The sequence below is a fragment of the Apium graveolens genome, chromosome 6 (genome assembly GCF_009905375.1).
Source record: "Apium graveolens cultivar Ventura chromosome 6, ASM990537v1, whole genome shotgun sequence".
In the NCBI taxonomy this organism is placed as follows: domain Eukaryota; kingdom Viridiplantae; phylum Streptophyta; class Magnoliopsida; order Apiales; family Apiaceae; genus Apium; species Apium graveolens.
In genome coordinates this window covers 6,146,256-6,161,992 of record NC_133652.1, presented here as the reverse complement: position 1 = coordinate 6,161,992, position 15,737 = coordinate 6,146,256, and the positions used below count along the sequence as shown (strand labels likewise).

Genomic DNA, 15,737 nt, shown 5'->3' with positions numbered 1-15,737 from the left:
CCTAAAGGCTCAAAACCTATTGGTTGTAAAAGGATCGTTTAGTCGTTAAAGGATTCACTCAAAGGAATGGTATCGACGACAATGAGACTTTCTCTCCGGTCTCCACAAAAGACTCATTTAGAATTTTTATGGCACTTGTGGCTCAATATAATCTAGAGCTACATCTGATGTACGTAAATATGGCGTTTCTCAATGAAAACATCGGCGATACAATTTATATGGTGCAACCAAAATTTTTTGTCATTGGAGATACAAAGACCGTGGTGTGCAAATTAAAGAAGTCCATCTATGGTCTCAGGCAGGCTTCTCGTGAATGGTATCACAGATTTCATCATGTTATCACATTATATGGTTTCGAAGTTAACTTGGTGGAACATTGTGTATATCACAAGTTCAGTGGAAGCAAATTTATCTTTCTTCTCTTATACGTTGATGACATCTTACTTGCTACTAATGATATAGGCTTATTGCACGATACTAAGAAATTTCTCACTAGTCAATTTGAGATGAAGGACCTTGGTAACGCCTCTTTTGTATTAGGAATTCAGATAAATCAAGATCGTTCTCGAGGTTTTATTGGATTGTCACAAAAGAACTATATCGAAAAGATCCTGGAAAGGTATGACGTGAAAGATTGTGCACTAATGGATACACCCTTGTTTAAGGGAGACAAATTTAGTCTCAAACAGTGTCCCAAGAATGAACTTGAGATAATGGAAATGCAAAGGATACCATATGCATCAGTAGTGGGAAGCCTAATGTATACTCAACTTTGTACTCGTCCTGAAATAACATTCATTGTTGGAATGTTGGGAAGATATTTGAGTAATCCGGGAATGGAGTAATGGAAAGCAGTGAAACGAGTCTTACGGTATTTGAAGAAAATAAAAGACTATATGCTCATATATAGGAAATCAGATCATCTAGAAATTATTGGATATTCAGATTCTGACTTTGGAGGATGCAAAGATGAAAGAAAATCTACTTCGGGCTATGTTTATCTACTGGCTGGTGGAGCGATTTTATGGAGGTCTGCCAAACAGACGCTCATAGCTTCATCCACCATGGCTGCAGAATATATAGCATGTTTTGTGGCATCCAATCAAGCTTTATGGCAGCGAAACTTTGTCACTGGTTTGCGTATCCTTGATGGTGTTGAAAGACCATTAAAGATATTTTGTGATAATAATTCAACAGTGGAGTATTCAAACAATAATAGGAGCACTACGAATGCAAAACATATAGATATTAAGTTCTTAGTTGTTAAAGAAAAGATTCAGAGTGGACAAATTTCGATAGAACGTATTGGCACTAACTCCATGATTGCGGATCCGCTCACTAAGGCGTTAACACCTAAGGTTTTTCACGAGCATACTGCTCATATGAGTGTTACCTTATGTGATACTTTGGTTTAGCGGGAGTTTGTATTTTGGTATTTTATGTAATAAACATTGAGTTGTTTATGTTCTGCAGAATATAGTTGATGGAATTTTATGAAATGTCACTCTACTTTTGTTCAATTTTCTTATTGTGGTTTAACATTGAGTTGAGAAAATTGGAATCAATCTCGTTAAAGATTGACTAAGGATTAGTTGGAAATAGACATTATATATATCACATTATATGTAATTTCCATGCCACTTATCTATGCATTGATTCATGTTGTTGAATATATTTGTATGGTGACCATGGAAGGTTTAGTCACGTAAAGTTTGTGACGAATGCATATATAGTAGAAGGACCGAATTATTTTGGTAAAATCTAAGGACGATAAATAGCATAAAGTTGCACAATAAAGTTTGGTATAATTGATTCTGGATTCATATGAAGCCCAAGTGGGAGATTGTTATTATTATTTTAATAATAATGATTATTTTATGGGCTATATATAAATATATCAATTATATTTGCTATTTATTATATTGGGTTAAATTAAGTGATCAAATCAGAAACCCAATTAGATTTTAGTTTATTGTATGGACCTAATAAGTGAATACCTAATACGAGTTAAATTATAATGAGAAATTTAATTAGGTGTTATATAAAAAGGGTTATAGTCCCCGATATATCAATTACTTTCCACGGTTTGTCTTTGTCTTCTACCCACGAGAGTATCCCCTTGTTGCTATAGCCCGTGAAGTATTATTGGCAAGTAATATACTCGTTGTCCAGTGAAAAATCAGCGGCAGCAGCAAAAGCAAAGGTTAGAATCCTTTTTTAGTATTTCCATGTATGTATAATGTATGCATCTATCTTATATGTTGTTTATCTATCAGTTTCTGTTGCTACATATATCAATTTCAATCTAGGGTTTAGTTGTAATTACACCAATTGATGCCTAATTTTGCTTTGATTTCTGCTGTTTTTGTAAATTATATTGTTATTATATGTTCTTCATCTGTTTCGATTTAGATATATACTTGAGTTTGTTGCGAAAATTAGGCAATTTATATTAATTTTTAGTAGTGTATGTTGTGTTTGTACTTTGCACAGAAGTTTCGTTGCATTCTAGGTTCTTCTCGTGTAATCGGTTGATTTATGAGTTAGGTCTTGCGAATGTGGTTTAGGAGTCCTGGTTTCAGCTCAGAATTTTGTTGGTGAAAATCATGTCATCATCTCACGTAAACACAATGCAATGAATTGATAACGGAACCCAACGAAATATCATTAATAAGATAAATTGAAATAAATTAATGGAAAACGATAGTAGGAACTATTTGTTTATTTATTCTATATAAGGATCTATATCTGAAGGGATCTCATTTTAATTTTCCAATGTGCTAGTGGTATTATGCTTGTGTGCGTAGTAGTTTAATGTTTGATAGTGAAAAAAGTCTTACTATACATTGTTGTTACTTAGATATAGATTTAATTGAATTTTATTATGAAGTTTAATTATATTAGTGGTAATGGTTCTTTGCAGTTGAGTCACCTTATGATAGTAAAGTTTTTACAGTTAATTCATATAAATTCACCTTTTCTTTGTTTTTCTGAAAATTCATTGTTTCCAATACTTGTCCTGCATCACCAAGGTAAATTAAACGCTAAAGAACCACTATCCCTACGATTTCCTAACCACAAATGGGTCAAAGTTACTTGAATTGCAATTTAGTAGAGAACAATCTCAACTTCAATTTAAGCCTCCAACAAAAAAAATATACATCTCTTTTATAGGAGTAAAATTCTATCTTCGACATTGTGGAACTAATCTTAGCAATTATCTAGATTCCTAGTAAATAACTATTACCATATATCTAAATTCTATTTTTTTTCTTATCCAATATATATATTATATTCAAACCAATCTAATTGTGTATAATAAATCACACCGGCTTAAAAAATAGGTTGCAGTTCGGAAGGGACACCCCCCTTCCAGCACAACATGGATTTGATAAAGAAAAGCGAGCTTAAAAATCAGTTTCTTCGATCCCCAATTGCTTATCAAACTGTATTGAAACATCAATTAAACTCTATATGAAGGCCTTACTTCAAAATCACTGTCCCAAAAGGTCATAGAATAAGGACAGGGCATCTAATGGCATTAACCACCATCTGACAATCAATTTCAAGTATATAAGTTTTGTTCGTATCATTGATCCCCTCCTGCTGCTTTCTAATCCAGCCTAGCGCCTTTTTACCTCCCAGTTTGCGACCGTCTCTACGAAATGAGGATCTACATCACCATCATAAGACATAGCATAAGCCCTGATCACCCCTGTTTCTGTATCTCGAGCAATTCAACCCATACCATATATTGACTTGGCTCAAATTGTGGCAGCATCGGGATTGACCTTAGGACGATTATCCCCTGGTTTCCTCCAGATTCCAACATATCCACCTGTGTAATATTTCCCAAGGTTAAATCTCGTTATTTTGGAGACTTCTCAACTGTGAAAGGTAATCCTCTGCAATGTGTAATCACACCAAACACTGACCATCTAGTGTTCCACACTAGCTCATTCGAGCTCTCCTTACTGCCCAACAGACCACAGCTACCAAAGGAGCCATGTCCCCTTTTTTTGACATAACATACTCAAAAAGTCTACCAAAATTATTAGCATTATGGCGTGTAGAACTCAGTACTGCAATTGCCAAGCATGTGTTAGCAAATGTGCAGTGAACTAATAGCCGAGGAACTAAAAGGACAAACATTGCTAACCTCCAGTCTCCTCCCCTAAAGCTTAGTTTAAGTTGGAAGGCAACCTGAACTAGCCCTCAATAACGAATTCCTTACTACTGGGGGTATACTAAGTTTCCATGTCTTCTTCCAGAATCCAGAATTATCAATAGAGTTCCATCTTCCGTAAGCCTTTTATATGCACTTTTGACTGAATATACTCCATATGCTACCAGCGTCCGGTACCACCCATCTTTAAAATTACCCTATGATAGAGGAATGTTGTAGATTAATTGTTTGTCCCACTGGTCGAAACAATTTCAATAATGTCTACATCCCAGCTTATAGCTCCTACGACCATCAAGCTCTTAATGTTTATCCCCTCCAAAGCTATATGATTTGATTAAACATAAGATTGTATGTTGAAGGGAAGCCACTGCTGCCCCAAAACAATATTAATACAACCACTTACCTAGCTCCTTCTTTTAGCCGAGTCTGGCTCTCCTGGACCCCTCCAGATATAATGTGAGTTTTGTCCTAATTTGAGCATCAAGGAAAGTCCCTTTTGGGCAGTTACTTCTAATTAGTTAAAATTAACTTTAATGAGATATTGCAATTGACTTTATTCTTAAATAGTAATATGAAGTACACATTAGTGCTTTCCTACTTTCTTTTTTGTTTAACATCATGTGCCCGTCGAGCGGCTTGCCTGTCAACTATCACAGTGTAAGGCGACTAGTATAACGTAACATCTGAAATTTGATGCTTGTTGTATTCAACCCTCTGGTTTATGCGTGCTTGAACCAGTAGCTCTTTAGTTTATGTAGAGACCAGGTTTCGAACCGGCCACCAAACACTACTAGGCTACTAGCTATTTCCCCCAACAAAATTGGCATTCAACTTATCTTGTCATTAAGCCAAGATATCCTGCTTTCTGGTTTGGGAAAGTCAATTTTCTTGGCTAGAATTAAGGGAAGTCCCCTTTTTAGGATTTCGGTCAGAAGTAGTTTTCAGTTTATTGTGAATAATGCTATAGTTACAGTCTCACGGTAAGCAGCATAATCATATCTTTTATATACATGCACTTAAAATTAGGAGTGAAAAAGCTCAAAAGTCTTAGTTTTAGATATGCATGAAAAATAACAGAATGTAAATAAACAATTAGCATGTTTTTATATATTGTGGTGCAATTTGACTTTGTTATGCAGTTTTCCTGAAAATGTTTTATGACCCTTTTGGAAGCGTTCATATATCCATGCCTGTCCTTGTTGGTTTGACTATCCTATTGTCCGACTTTACTAATTATTGAAGTAATTATTTGGGCAGAAGTGAACTGCAGTAGATCAATTTCTGTTATTGGTTCTGGGTGGTTTAAAATATAATTTTGTAATTATAGTCAAAAATTCTAATAATGAATTAAGTTCTTCATGAAATTTTATTACAACTGCCTAATTCTTATGAATGTGGTATAACTGGAAACAATTTTAGCCAGATTAAGTGTATTGGTAACTGATCTATGGCGCCAGCTTATTGTAGTGTATTTATGCATAATGGTCGGATTAAAGGCTTGTCGTTGTCTGTTTTTAAATTCAGAGTTGGTAATTATTAATTATAATTTATCACCGCAACTCTTTTGTTTCCTTGAATGTGAACATACTTAAATTGTATTTTCAATTATGCCTGCAGAGTAATTTGAGAAAGCTTAAGAGAAAGAATGGCAAAGCATCATCCCGATTTGATTATGTGCCGTAAGCAACCAGGAATTGCTATAGGACGTTTATGCGAGAAATGTGATGGCAAGTGTGTAATATGTGATTCATATGTTCGTCCTTGTACACTTGTTCGGGTATGTGATGAGTGCAACTACGGATCTTTCCAGGGGCGGTGCGTTATATGCGGAGGGGTAGGAATTTCTGATGCATATTACTGCAAAGAGTGCACTCAGCAGGAAAAAGACAGAGATGGGTGTCCCAAAATAGTAAATTTGGGAAGTGCTAAAACAGATCTATTTTATGAAAGGAAGAAATATGGATTCAAGAAGAGATAATTCTTGGTAATTACACTTTATTTCCTTTATTATTAAAGAACTAGTCCTATGCGATTCACATGAAAAAAGGCTCAACCTTAAGAATTTTCCAGAAACCCTCTTTATTTGCATTTATTCCAGTTCATTTGGTTAATTTCGAGTTATGACAATGTTGTAGCACTCAATTTGAACTATACATATCTATGTTATTGTAGTTCGACCATCTTTATACGTTGCATTGTGTGAATTGATAATGAGGTCTGTCTTGGGAAGCCAAGTCATTTTGTATTGTAATACATTTAGGTTGCATGCATTTGTGTAAGTAAGCATGAATTGAGCCACAGACTTCTCTCTTGATGATTATCTGACTGTATGGAGTAGTTAAGGTTAATGTTAAATACTACAGAGAAAGCATGGATAATGATATGCACTCAAGGACAAACAAGTAGGCCCAATATCTCTCCATTTTTAGCTGGAAATTCATTGTAATTCAAGTCTAAGGATTATTTTAAATGACTTTTTTCAAGTTACTAATTTTCATCAATTTTACACGCTCTTAACTTTTAACTATTTCTTTTGAATTTTTGGAATTTCAGGTGAATTCTCAGAGAGTTAATAGATTTTATGTCAAATCTCTTGGAAAGTATACTTGTATAAAAGGTTATTAAGGTCATTCTCTTTTAAAGTCCATTATGACTAATGCAATACTTGTAAATGAAAGTTTAAAGACTTTTGAAAAATCTTTACTGAATAACACTATAATTTATCCTCTTTTTTTCTTTCTAAGCATAATTTTATACTCTTTAAAAGTTAGAATCGAATAATTTGTGATTTTTATAATTTTTAAATCTTTTGATACAATATATTTTACCTCCTATACGTATTTCATTTTGGAGTGGTAAAACTGTTTTCATAAAAAAAGTTTAGATTTTGACAATAAATTTATCTGTATGACAAAGTCATATAAAAAGTATTGAGATATAAATGAAATTAGACGCCAGTCAATTAAATAAAACTAGCATAATAATCCGTGCGAGGCACGAGTCATTTTCTAGATTTTTTTTATGCATTATGCAATTATAATATTCTTAATTGTTTTCTTATTTATAAATGTTGTACAATGTCTACCGTATATCAAATACAAATTGTTTGTTTATCAATGTGTATTATTTTCATAAAAGACAATACCAAATTATATAGCGTTTCAAATATAACTCATTAAGAAATATATATATATATATAATATATATATTCTTGTTTGTGTTGTATAATTTGTATTTAATAAATGAATATAAATAGGGTAGTCAGTGCACGTTTAAAACGAAACGATTATACTTAATCTGTAAAATGCCGTTAGTATGTTTACAAATAAAAGTTAAAAAATAAAATTTATGTTGAATATAGAGTTAAACAAAAATTTTGAATTTTATTTAAATAAACTATATGTACCGGTCTATATTATTACTGAGTTAACTACTAACTTACAATTAACTTACTCAATTTAAAAAGATAAAAAAATGAATAATTGAAGTCAAGATGACTTGCAATCATAATATACAATAATGTAAAATTTACACTATTGTTAATATAAAAGTTGAATTCAATGAAAAAAGTTAGTTTTTGAAATTCAACGTATGTATGCATGAAAAAATGATAGTTTTTTTTTTATTTACACTACGGTTACCAAAGTAACATTAAGTTATAATGTGTCTGCATGTAAATTGTCGTATGTTACATTTCTTAGTAAATTACGATGATTTCAATTTTTTATATGCTAAATATCTGATTTATGTACATTTTTAATCACAATTAACATCTAATGAGACAAATGATTACTTAAATAACATGCATTTATAATTATTCAAAAATTAAAATTATGTAATAAATAAATTGCAATAATCTAAATATGGTATTCATATTATCATTGACAAACAATCTATATCTAGTTTTTACGCAACTGAGTATCAATCATGGTTGTAACATAAAAATGAATTATATATTATAAAGACTTATTATTGATATTCATGATTTTTCTTAAGGATTCGAAGGAAAAATTATAATTATATCGTTATTTAAACCGTTTTTAAGTTCCTTTTATTATTACTCTAATACTTATTCATATAATAATTTGATAACATTGTATACTATTCTCCTAAAATTAAATATTTTTCAACTTGATAAAGTTTTATAAATATGAGTTGAACTCGTTAATTAATTCAGATTATTGAACAATATATATTTTTTTCTTTAAATAATATAAAATATATTGAATCAAAATATACAATATAGTATAGATATAACTTTTATTTGAATAATTCAAAATATTTGTACAATATTATCTTGATCAATGAATATTATTTATCTAGTAGAATTCTTTTTAAAAAGCTAGTTTTTTAAAGTGAAAAATTAAAAATAAATCGATTTAATATATCATCGTAGTTTTAAAAAATCTCGTGAGATCTCATATCAAATTTCAAATATTTTTAAAATCGGGACAAGTTTCAAAAATAATAATGCGCTACTAGTGAGGTTAGTAATTTTTGATATTAATAATCAATTGACTTGATCTTATAAACACCTCAAACACATTAATTTATATTAACATAAGATATTAAAAAAATTCATATTATTGGTAAGATATTCTCGCCGAACTTGTAATTTAAATTTAATAAACGTAGAATGTGACGATATTTTTCGGTCATGTCATGTAGTCAAAATTCGAGTATTTTTTGAAGAATGGGCCAAGTTCTAATTGCAAATTGGAATAAAATAAAATGTTTTGACTCAATGTAGTTCGAACTCATCTAAATATGTAATACCATTATAGATTATTTATATATAAGCGATTTTATTTTCAATATTTTCTTTAAAAATTATACATGTACATTTTAATAACTTTTTATAATAATAAAATATGTAAAAAATATATGAGATACATTTTCAAACTAAAAAAAGATTAATAAATAAGATAATAATTCATTTATGTACTATGTCTAATTTTGTATCCGGAATTTAATTCTTTAAAATTAACTGTACAAATCTTAAAGTAACTATCTTTTTTTTTGCGGAATTCAAGTAACTATCTTTAAATTTAAATAAAATATTCATTTAACACAATTACATATTATGTGTATGATAAAAATCACATGTGACATTATGGTGTAGTGGTATAAAGTTGTATAGGTGAATGAAATATCTCGAGTTCGATTCCCACATAGCACATCTTTTATAAAAAAAATTAAAATAGGGGTAGTTTAGTCTTTTCAATGAGATTTTTTAATCTTACTAATTATCCTTTTATTCTCCTATTATATATAGAAAAGATGGTATTTGTAATAAGTTAATGCTTAGAAAGTAAAATAAATACAAGTGATTATCTGTGCATGATGTATATCGATCACTCTATATATAAAATAAGTATTAATTTATTTTTTAATTATTTAATGTGTTTATGTGTTACAAATATGATTGATAAGTCATACTATATAGACAATTGACGTTAGTACTATAAGTTTACTGACTGAATGGCGTATGATACTCTACGTCCCAATAACTTTCTATTTTGAGATGTTTCAACAGATTGTTAACATTTTCTAAAATATCATATTATCTTTATAATGACTCCAAAATTTACCCCCGGTTTCTTAATTTTTCTTCAATATAATTCATTTTTTAATCTCTGTGTCTAACAATGATGCTAACAACCTAAGGGGCGGTGGGAGTATATGATATATGTCATAGAATGATTAATAGTGAAGTATAAATCGCACATATATGTATAAATAGTTTATTTTATTTTTTATTTCATTGAATTTAATATAATATTTTGCCATTTCATTATATTGGAGGACGATGTTAGATTGATGACAAATAAGAATGTACGAGTATGTATGTGTGTGTCCCTGTATTAATTTATATATATGTATATATTTATTGTATATATATGTATTTATGTATGCACATATTAATTATACAATAATTTGTAATTTTTAATAAATAAATGACGAGGTGAATTATATATTATATACTCCCTCCGTCCCTTTGATTTGTTAATATTTGAAATGAAGTGTTCGACACGTATTTTAAGGCTCCTATCTACTATGGGTACATAAATTATATTTAAATTTTTTTCTTCTGAATAAATATTAAATGTTTAAACTTTTATTAAAAAAAAGAAAATTTTCAAAATAAGTAATACAACTATAGTAGATAAAAGCCTTAAAATAAGTATTGGACACTTCATTTCAAATGTTAACAAGGGACGGAGGGGACGGAGGGGACGGAGGGAAATTGTCATATGATAACAACCTACTAGACACCGAGAGTATATGGTATATGTCACATAATTATTAATAGTCAAGTATAAATCGTACATATATATGTGTATAAATAGTCTATTTTTTTATTTCATATAATTTAATATAATATTTAGTCATTTCATTGTGTTGGAGAACGATATTAAATTGATGACAAATAAGAATATATAAGTATGTATGTATGTATATATGTGTATATGTGGTGCATGTATATATGCATATCTGCATGCATGCATATAGTAATTTATATATATGTTTGCATGTATGTATTAATGTATGAATGTGCATATTAATTATACAACAATTAATATTTTTTAATAAATGAATGATGATGTGAAATAAATATTATATAGATATAAATATAGTGGTATAATCTTCATATTAATTAAAATTGTTCATCAAACCCCTGTTGTTATATTATATATAAACTAGCATAATAACCCGTGCGAGGCACGGGTCATTTTCTAGAGTTTTTTTATACACTACACAATTATAATGTTTTTAGAGCAATTCCAACAATATCATCTTGAGTCAAATTTTGAAGAAATATAGATAAACTTTCTCTCCAACAAGTTTCATGTCCCCCGCTATAACATTAAAAGTTTCGAATGTTTCCTCACTTTAAGGAGTGAATATCCCATCAACTATTATTATATTATATTTTTCTTACCCGTTATTTTATATTTAATGAATGAATATAAACAGGGTAGTAACTGTACGATTAAAACGAAACGATTAAACTTAATCTGTAGAATGCCGTTAGTATGTTTACAAATAAAAAGCTAAAAATTAACATACATGTTGAATACAGAGTTGACCAAAATCTTGAATTTTATTTAAATAAACTATATGTACTGCTCTATATTATTACTAAGTTCACTAGTAACTTACAATTGACATACTCAATTTAAAAAGATAAAAAATGCATAACTGAAGTCAGAATGCCTTGCAATCATAATATACAATAATGTAAAATTTACATTATTATTAATATTAAAGTTGATTTTAATGAAAAATATTAGTTTTTGAAATTTAACGTATGTATGTATCATGTATGTATGGGAAAATGTTAGTTTTTTATTTATACTATTGTTAAGAAAGTAAGATTAAGTTATATGTATATGTGTGTTTTAGCATGTAAATTATTGTATGTTATATCTCTTAGTAAATTATGATGGTTTCAATTATTTATATGCTAAATATCTGATTTATGTACATGTATAATCATTATTAACATCTAGTGAGATAATTGATTACTCCCTCCGTCCCGACCAATTATTTACATTTGGTTTGGGCACAGAGGTTAAGAAATATGTATAAAATAGTGAAAAAGAGAAAGGAAAGTGAGTGAAGTAATGAGCCCCGTTGATTTTTAATGTATAAAAATGAGATAATGGGGTAAAATAGTGTGAAAAGAGGAAAAAAGTGGGAAAGTGGTGGGACCCATTTACTATTTTTGATAAGTTTTGAAATGTAAAGAATTGGATGGGACATCCAAAAAAGGAACGTGTAAGGAAATGGTTGGGACATAGGGAGTATTAACTAACATGCATTTATAATTATTCAAAAATTAAAATTATGTAATAAATAAATTGCTATTATTTATATATGATATTCACATTATCACCAACAAACAATCCATATCAATTTTTAACCCAACCAGGTATCAATCATGGTTGTAACATAAAAATGAATTATATATTTTTAAGAGTTATTATTGATATTCATGATTTTTTTTCAAGAATTCGAAAGAAAAATTGTAATTATATCGTTATTTAAACTGTTTTTAAGTTTCTTTCATTACGACTCTAATATTTTTTCATATAATAATTTGATAACATTTTATATTATTCTCCTAAAATTAAAAAATTTCAGTTCGATAAAGTTTTATAAATATCAGTTGAACTGGTTAATTCTTTCAAATTACTGAACAATATATGTTTTTTTCATTAAATAATATAAAATACATTGATTCAAATGCTACTATATCGTATAGATATAACTTTAATTTGAATAATTCAAAATATTAAAATAATTCAAAATATTTGTACAATATTATCTTGATCAATGAATATTGTTGATCTAAAAGAATTCATTTTTAAAAGCTAGTTTTTTAAAGTGAAAAATGAAAAATAAATCGATTTAGTATATCATTGTAGTTTTAACAAATCTCGTGAGATCTCATTTCAAATTTCAAATATTCTTAAAATTGGGACAAATCCCAAAAACAATAATACGTTACCAGTGAAGTTAGTAATTTTAATATAAATAATCAATTGACTTGATCCTATAAATACCTCAAACACATTGATTTATATTAACATAAGATATTAAAAAATTTCACATTATTGATAAGATATTCTCGCCGAGCTTATAATTTTAATTTATTAAACGTAGAATGTGACGCTGTTTTTCGGCCGGGTCATGTAGTCAAATTTCGAGTATTTTTTGAACAATGGGCCAAGTTCTAAAATGCATTGACTCATTATAATTCGAACTTATCTAAATATGTAATACCAATATAAATTATTTATATATAAGCGATCCTATTTTCAATATTTTTTAAAAAAATTATATATGTACATTTTAATTACTTTTTATAATAAAAAATATGTTAAAATTATATGAGATATATTTTTAAACTAAAAAATGATTAATAAATAAGATAATAATCCATTTATGTACTATGCCTAATTTTATATCTGTTTATAAAAAATTATATATATACATTTTAATTACTTTTTATAATAAAAAATATGTTAAAAAATATATGAGATATATTTTCAAACTAAAAAATGATTAATAAATAAGATAATAATCCATTTATGTACTATGCCTAATTTTATATCTGAATTCAATTCTTTAAAATTAACTGTACAAATATTTAACTAACTATCTTGTTTTTTTGTGTAATTCAAGTAAGTATCTTTAAAGTTAAATAAAATATTCATTTAGCACACTTACATATTATGTGTATGATAAAAAGCACATGTGAGAATATGGTGTAGTGGTAAGAGGTTTTATTGTTGAATGAAATAACCTGAGTTCGATTCCCACGAACCACATCATGAATTTATACCCTTGTTGGGCTATTATATATAGAAGAGAATAGATTATATATTTACAATTTTATCCTTAATTAGGCCTTTTTATTTTTTTACCGATTAATCTATGATTAATTTCGTCTCATTAATCCCGATTTTGACCGATTTCATGAAAAACAACGCCTAATTAATCACGTCTTAGCCCCGCCTCGAAGCGTTTCCTGGACCGATTTTTAAAACACATGGTATATAGCACTACAACATAGATGGCCTACAGCAACATCCAAAAAATGTTACAACAGGCTAAAAAAATGTTACCATAGCCACCCAAAAGACCTAAGGTAACATAAAATTTAAGTTGCTTTTTTTCGAGTTACCATTGGCCCCTAAGGTAACATTTTCTTTGCCCTGGTGCAACATAGACTTTTGTGTTACAATAGACGTCAAAGGTAACATCAATGTATGTCTATAGTATCACACTATGTATGTTACCTTTGTACTTGGAATTTGCAAAAAAAGACGGGGCCCACTTGTGGGGCCCATATTGGGGCCCACCTGTGGGCCCCATTTTTTATAATGATTTGTATTATATTAATTTGATAAGATTTGTTTGTAATTTGAACATATATACCATTAACATGTTTTTCATACGTAAAAAGCAATACTACATGAAATTCTGCTATTCGAAATCGAACAATCCCAAAATATCATTACATACCACAAAATGTATTACATCCAAATCAACTCAAACATTCAAACCATCACATGTCTAAAACTACGACAACAACAATTATTTTAACTAAATAAAATAGTTCAGGTTCTTTACTAAATATTAGAAAAAAAAGATAAACTTAATAAAATAGTAACACTAGAAACTCTTCCCATTCTCCTCGACTTCAGAAGCAAGTGTTTGGTCCACTTTTATTTAATTATCCTCCTTTACCGGCAATATACCCCAAAGATAATAATGTAGCAATTTTAGTACATATTATATGCACAGCAGATTTGAATTTACATTAAGCCTATTGTGAGTTATGACACAGTTCCAAAGAAATTAAATATAGAAGTTTGAAGTTGCTTATACTGTGGGATTGGATAACCCTAATCTGAAGAAAGAGGAAAGAACGGTGAAGCTTAATAATTCAATTAATTCGTACAATCAGGTGAACTATATAATGTGTGTTCGAACCTCATAAGTCATATTGTCAGGGTCGACATTGTCTTGCCAAACAACCTGCATGTAAGTTGGCTTAAAAATTATGACTATCCTGATGATAGAAGAAGAAAAATCATATGCAATAGGTTAGATAGATGTCCTAAAAAAAAGAAGGCAAAATCTGAGTTTCTAAACACCTGGTAATCATGAGCATTATGAGGATCCCAGGGACCTGTGAAATTAAGAAAATTGCAAACAGTGCAAGAATCAGGGATTAAAACCACTAGACGTATATTATTAAATGAGCAATGTATATATAAGCTAAAATTGACAACCATCCTAATATCATTTAAGCTTATTGTATCAGTGAAGATCTCAATCATTCTCACAGATGCATTTTATTCCCTATCAATCAGCAATACTATTGACCATGACAACTTGGGGGACTCTAGTTTTTAGCTAGATTTCAGTAAGTTCAAAATAAACTTCTGATTGCATGACTACTCTGTGTAATGTAGCAGAAATGTTCTGTATTAACAGAGCTTTTAGATGCGAATGCTTTACCATCGCCATCACATAAATTCTATAACCAATCACCCATACATGGAAATAAGAGTCCAGTTCCCTTTAATTGTATCTACTAAAATTGGCCCAAACGCCACCTCAAATGTTATTCAGAAGTGTGCTCTGTTCTAGGGACAACAATAAGACTCACAGAAAGAAATTTATCCCTTTAATTTTGTTACTCAGACATAAAAAAATGCACTTTTCCTGGAACACGTGTATTCCATTAAGGCAGACTGCTTATTCTGCCTGCTAATAATTGAATGTGTAAAAGTACTAACAGTAATATGTCTTGAGCAGTAACCACACACAGCTTTCTGATCTAACACTAATAATATCTCAAATGTTGTGATTATAAAGTTAAACCAACAGCTCTAAAATATTTCTAGCCTATGGCATCACTACAAGAAACAAGTCTTTAACATGTTTATTAAAATGATTAGCACTTTCAATACAAGCTCAAACGAAAACTATAATTTTAACACCAGCTTTAACAAAAAAACCACTCACAACT

At 29.4% G+C, this 15,737-nt stretch overlaps 1 protein-coding gene across 1 annotated transcript; it reads left to right on the top strand.

Moving 5' to 3' along the window:
• The first annotated feature begins 2,049 nt into the window (after positions 1 to 2,049).
• On the top strand, positions 2,050 to 6,366 carry LOC141663951 (PHD finger-like domain-containing protein 5A). The gene is made up of 2 exons (XM_074469797.1): positions 2,050 to 2,203; positions 5,804 to 6,366. Exon 2 carries the CDS (start codon positions 5,832 to 5,834, stop codon positions 6,162 to 6,164), a length of 333 nt encoding a protein of 110 aa, XP_074325898.1. The 5' UTR covers positions 2,050 to 2,203; positions 5,804 to 5,831; the 3' UTR covers positions 6,165 to 6,366.
• Positions 6,367 to 15,737: the final 9,371 nt, after the last annotated feature.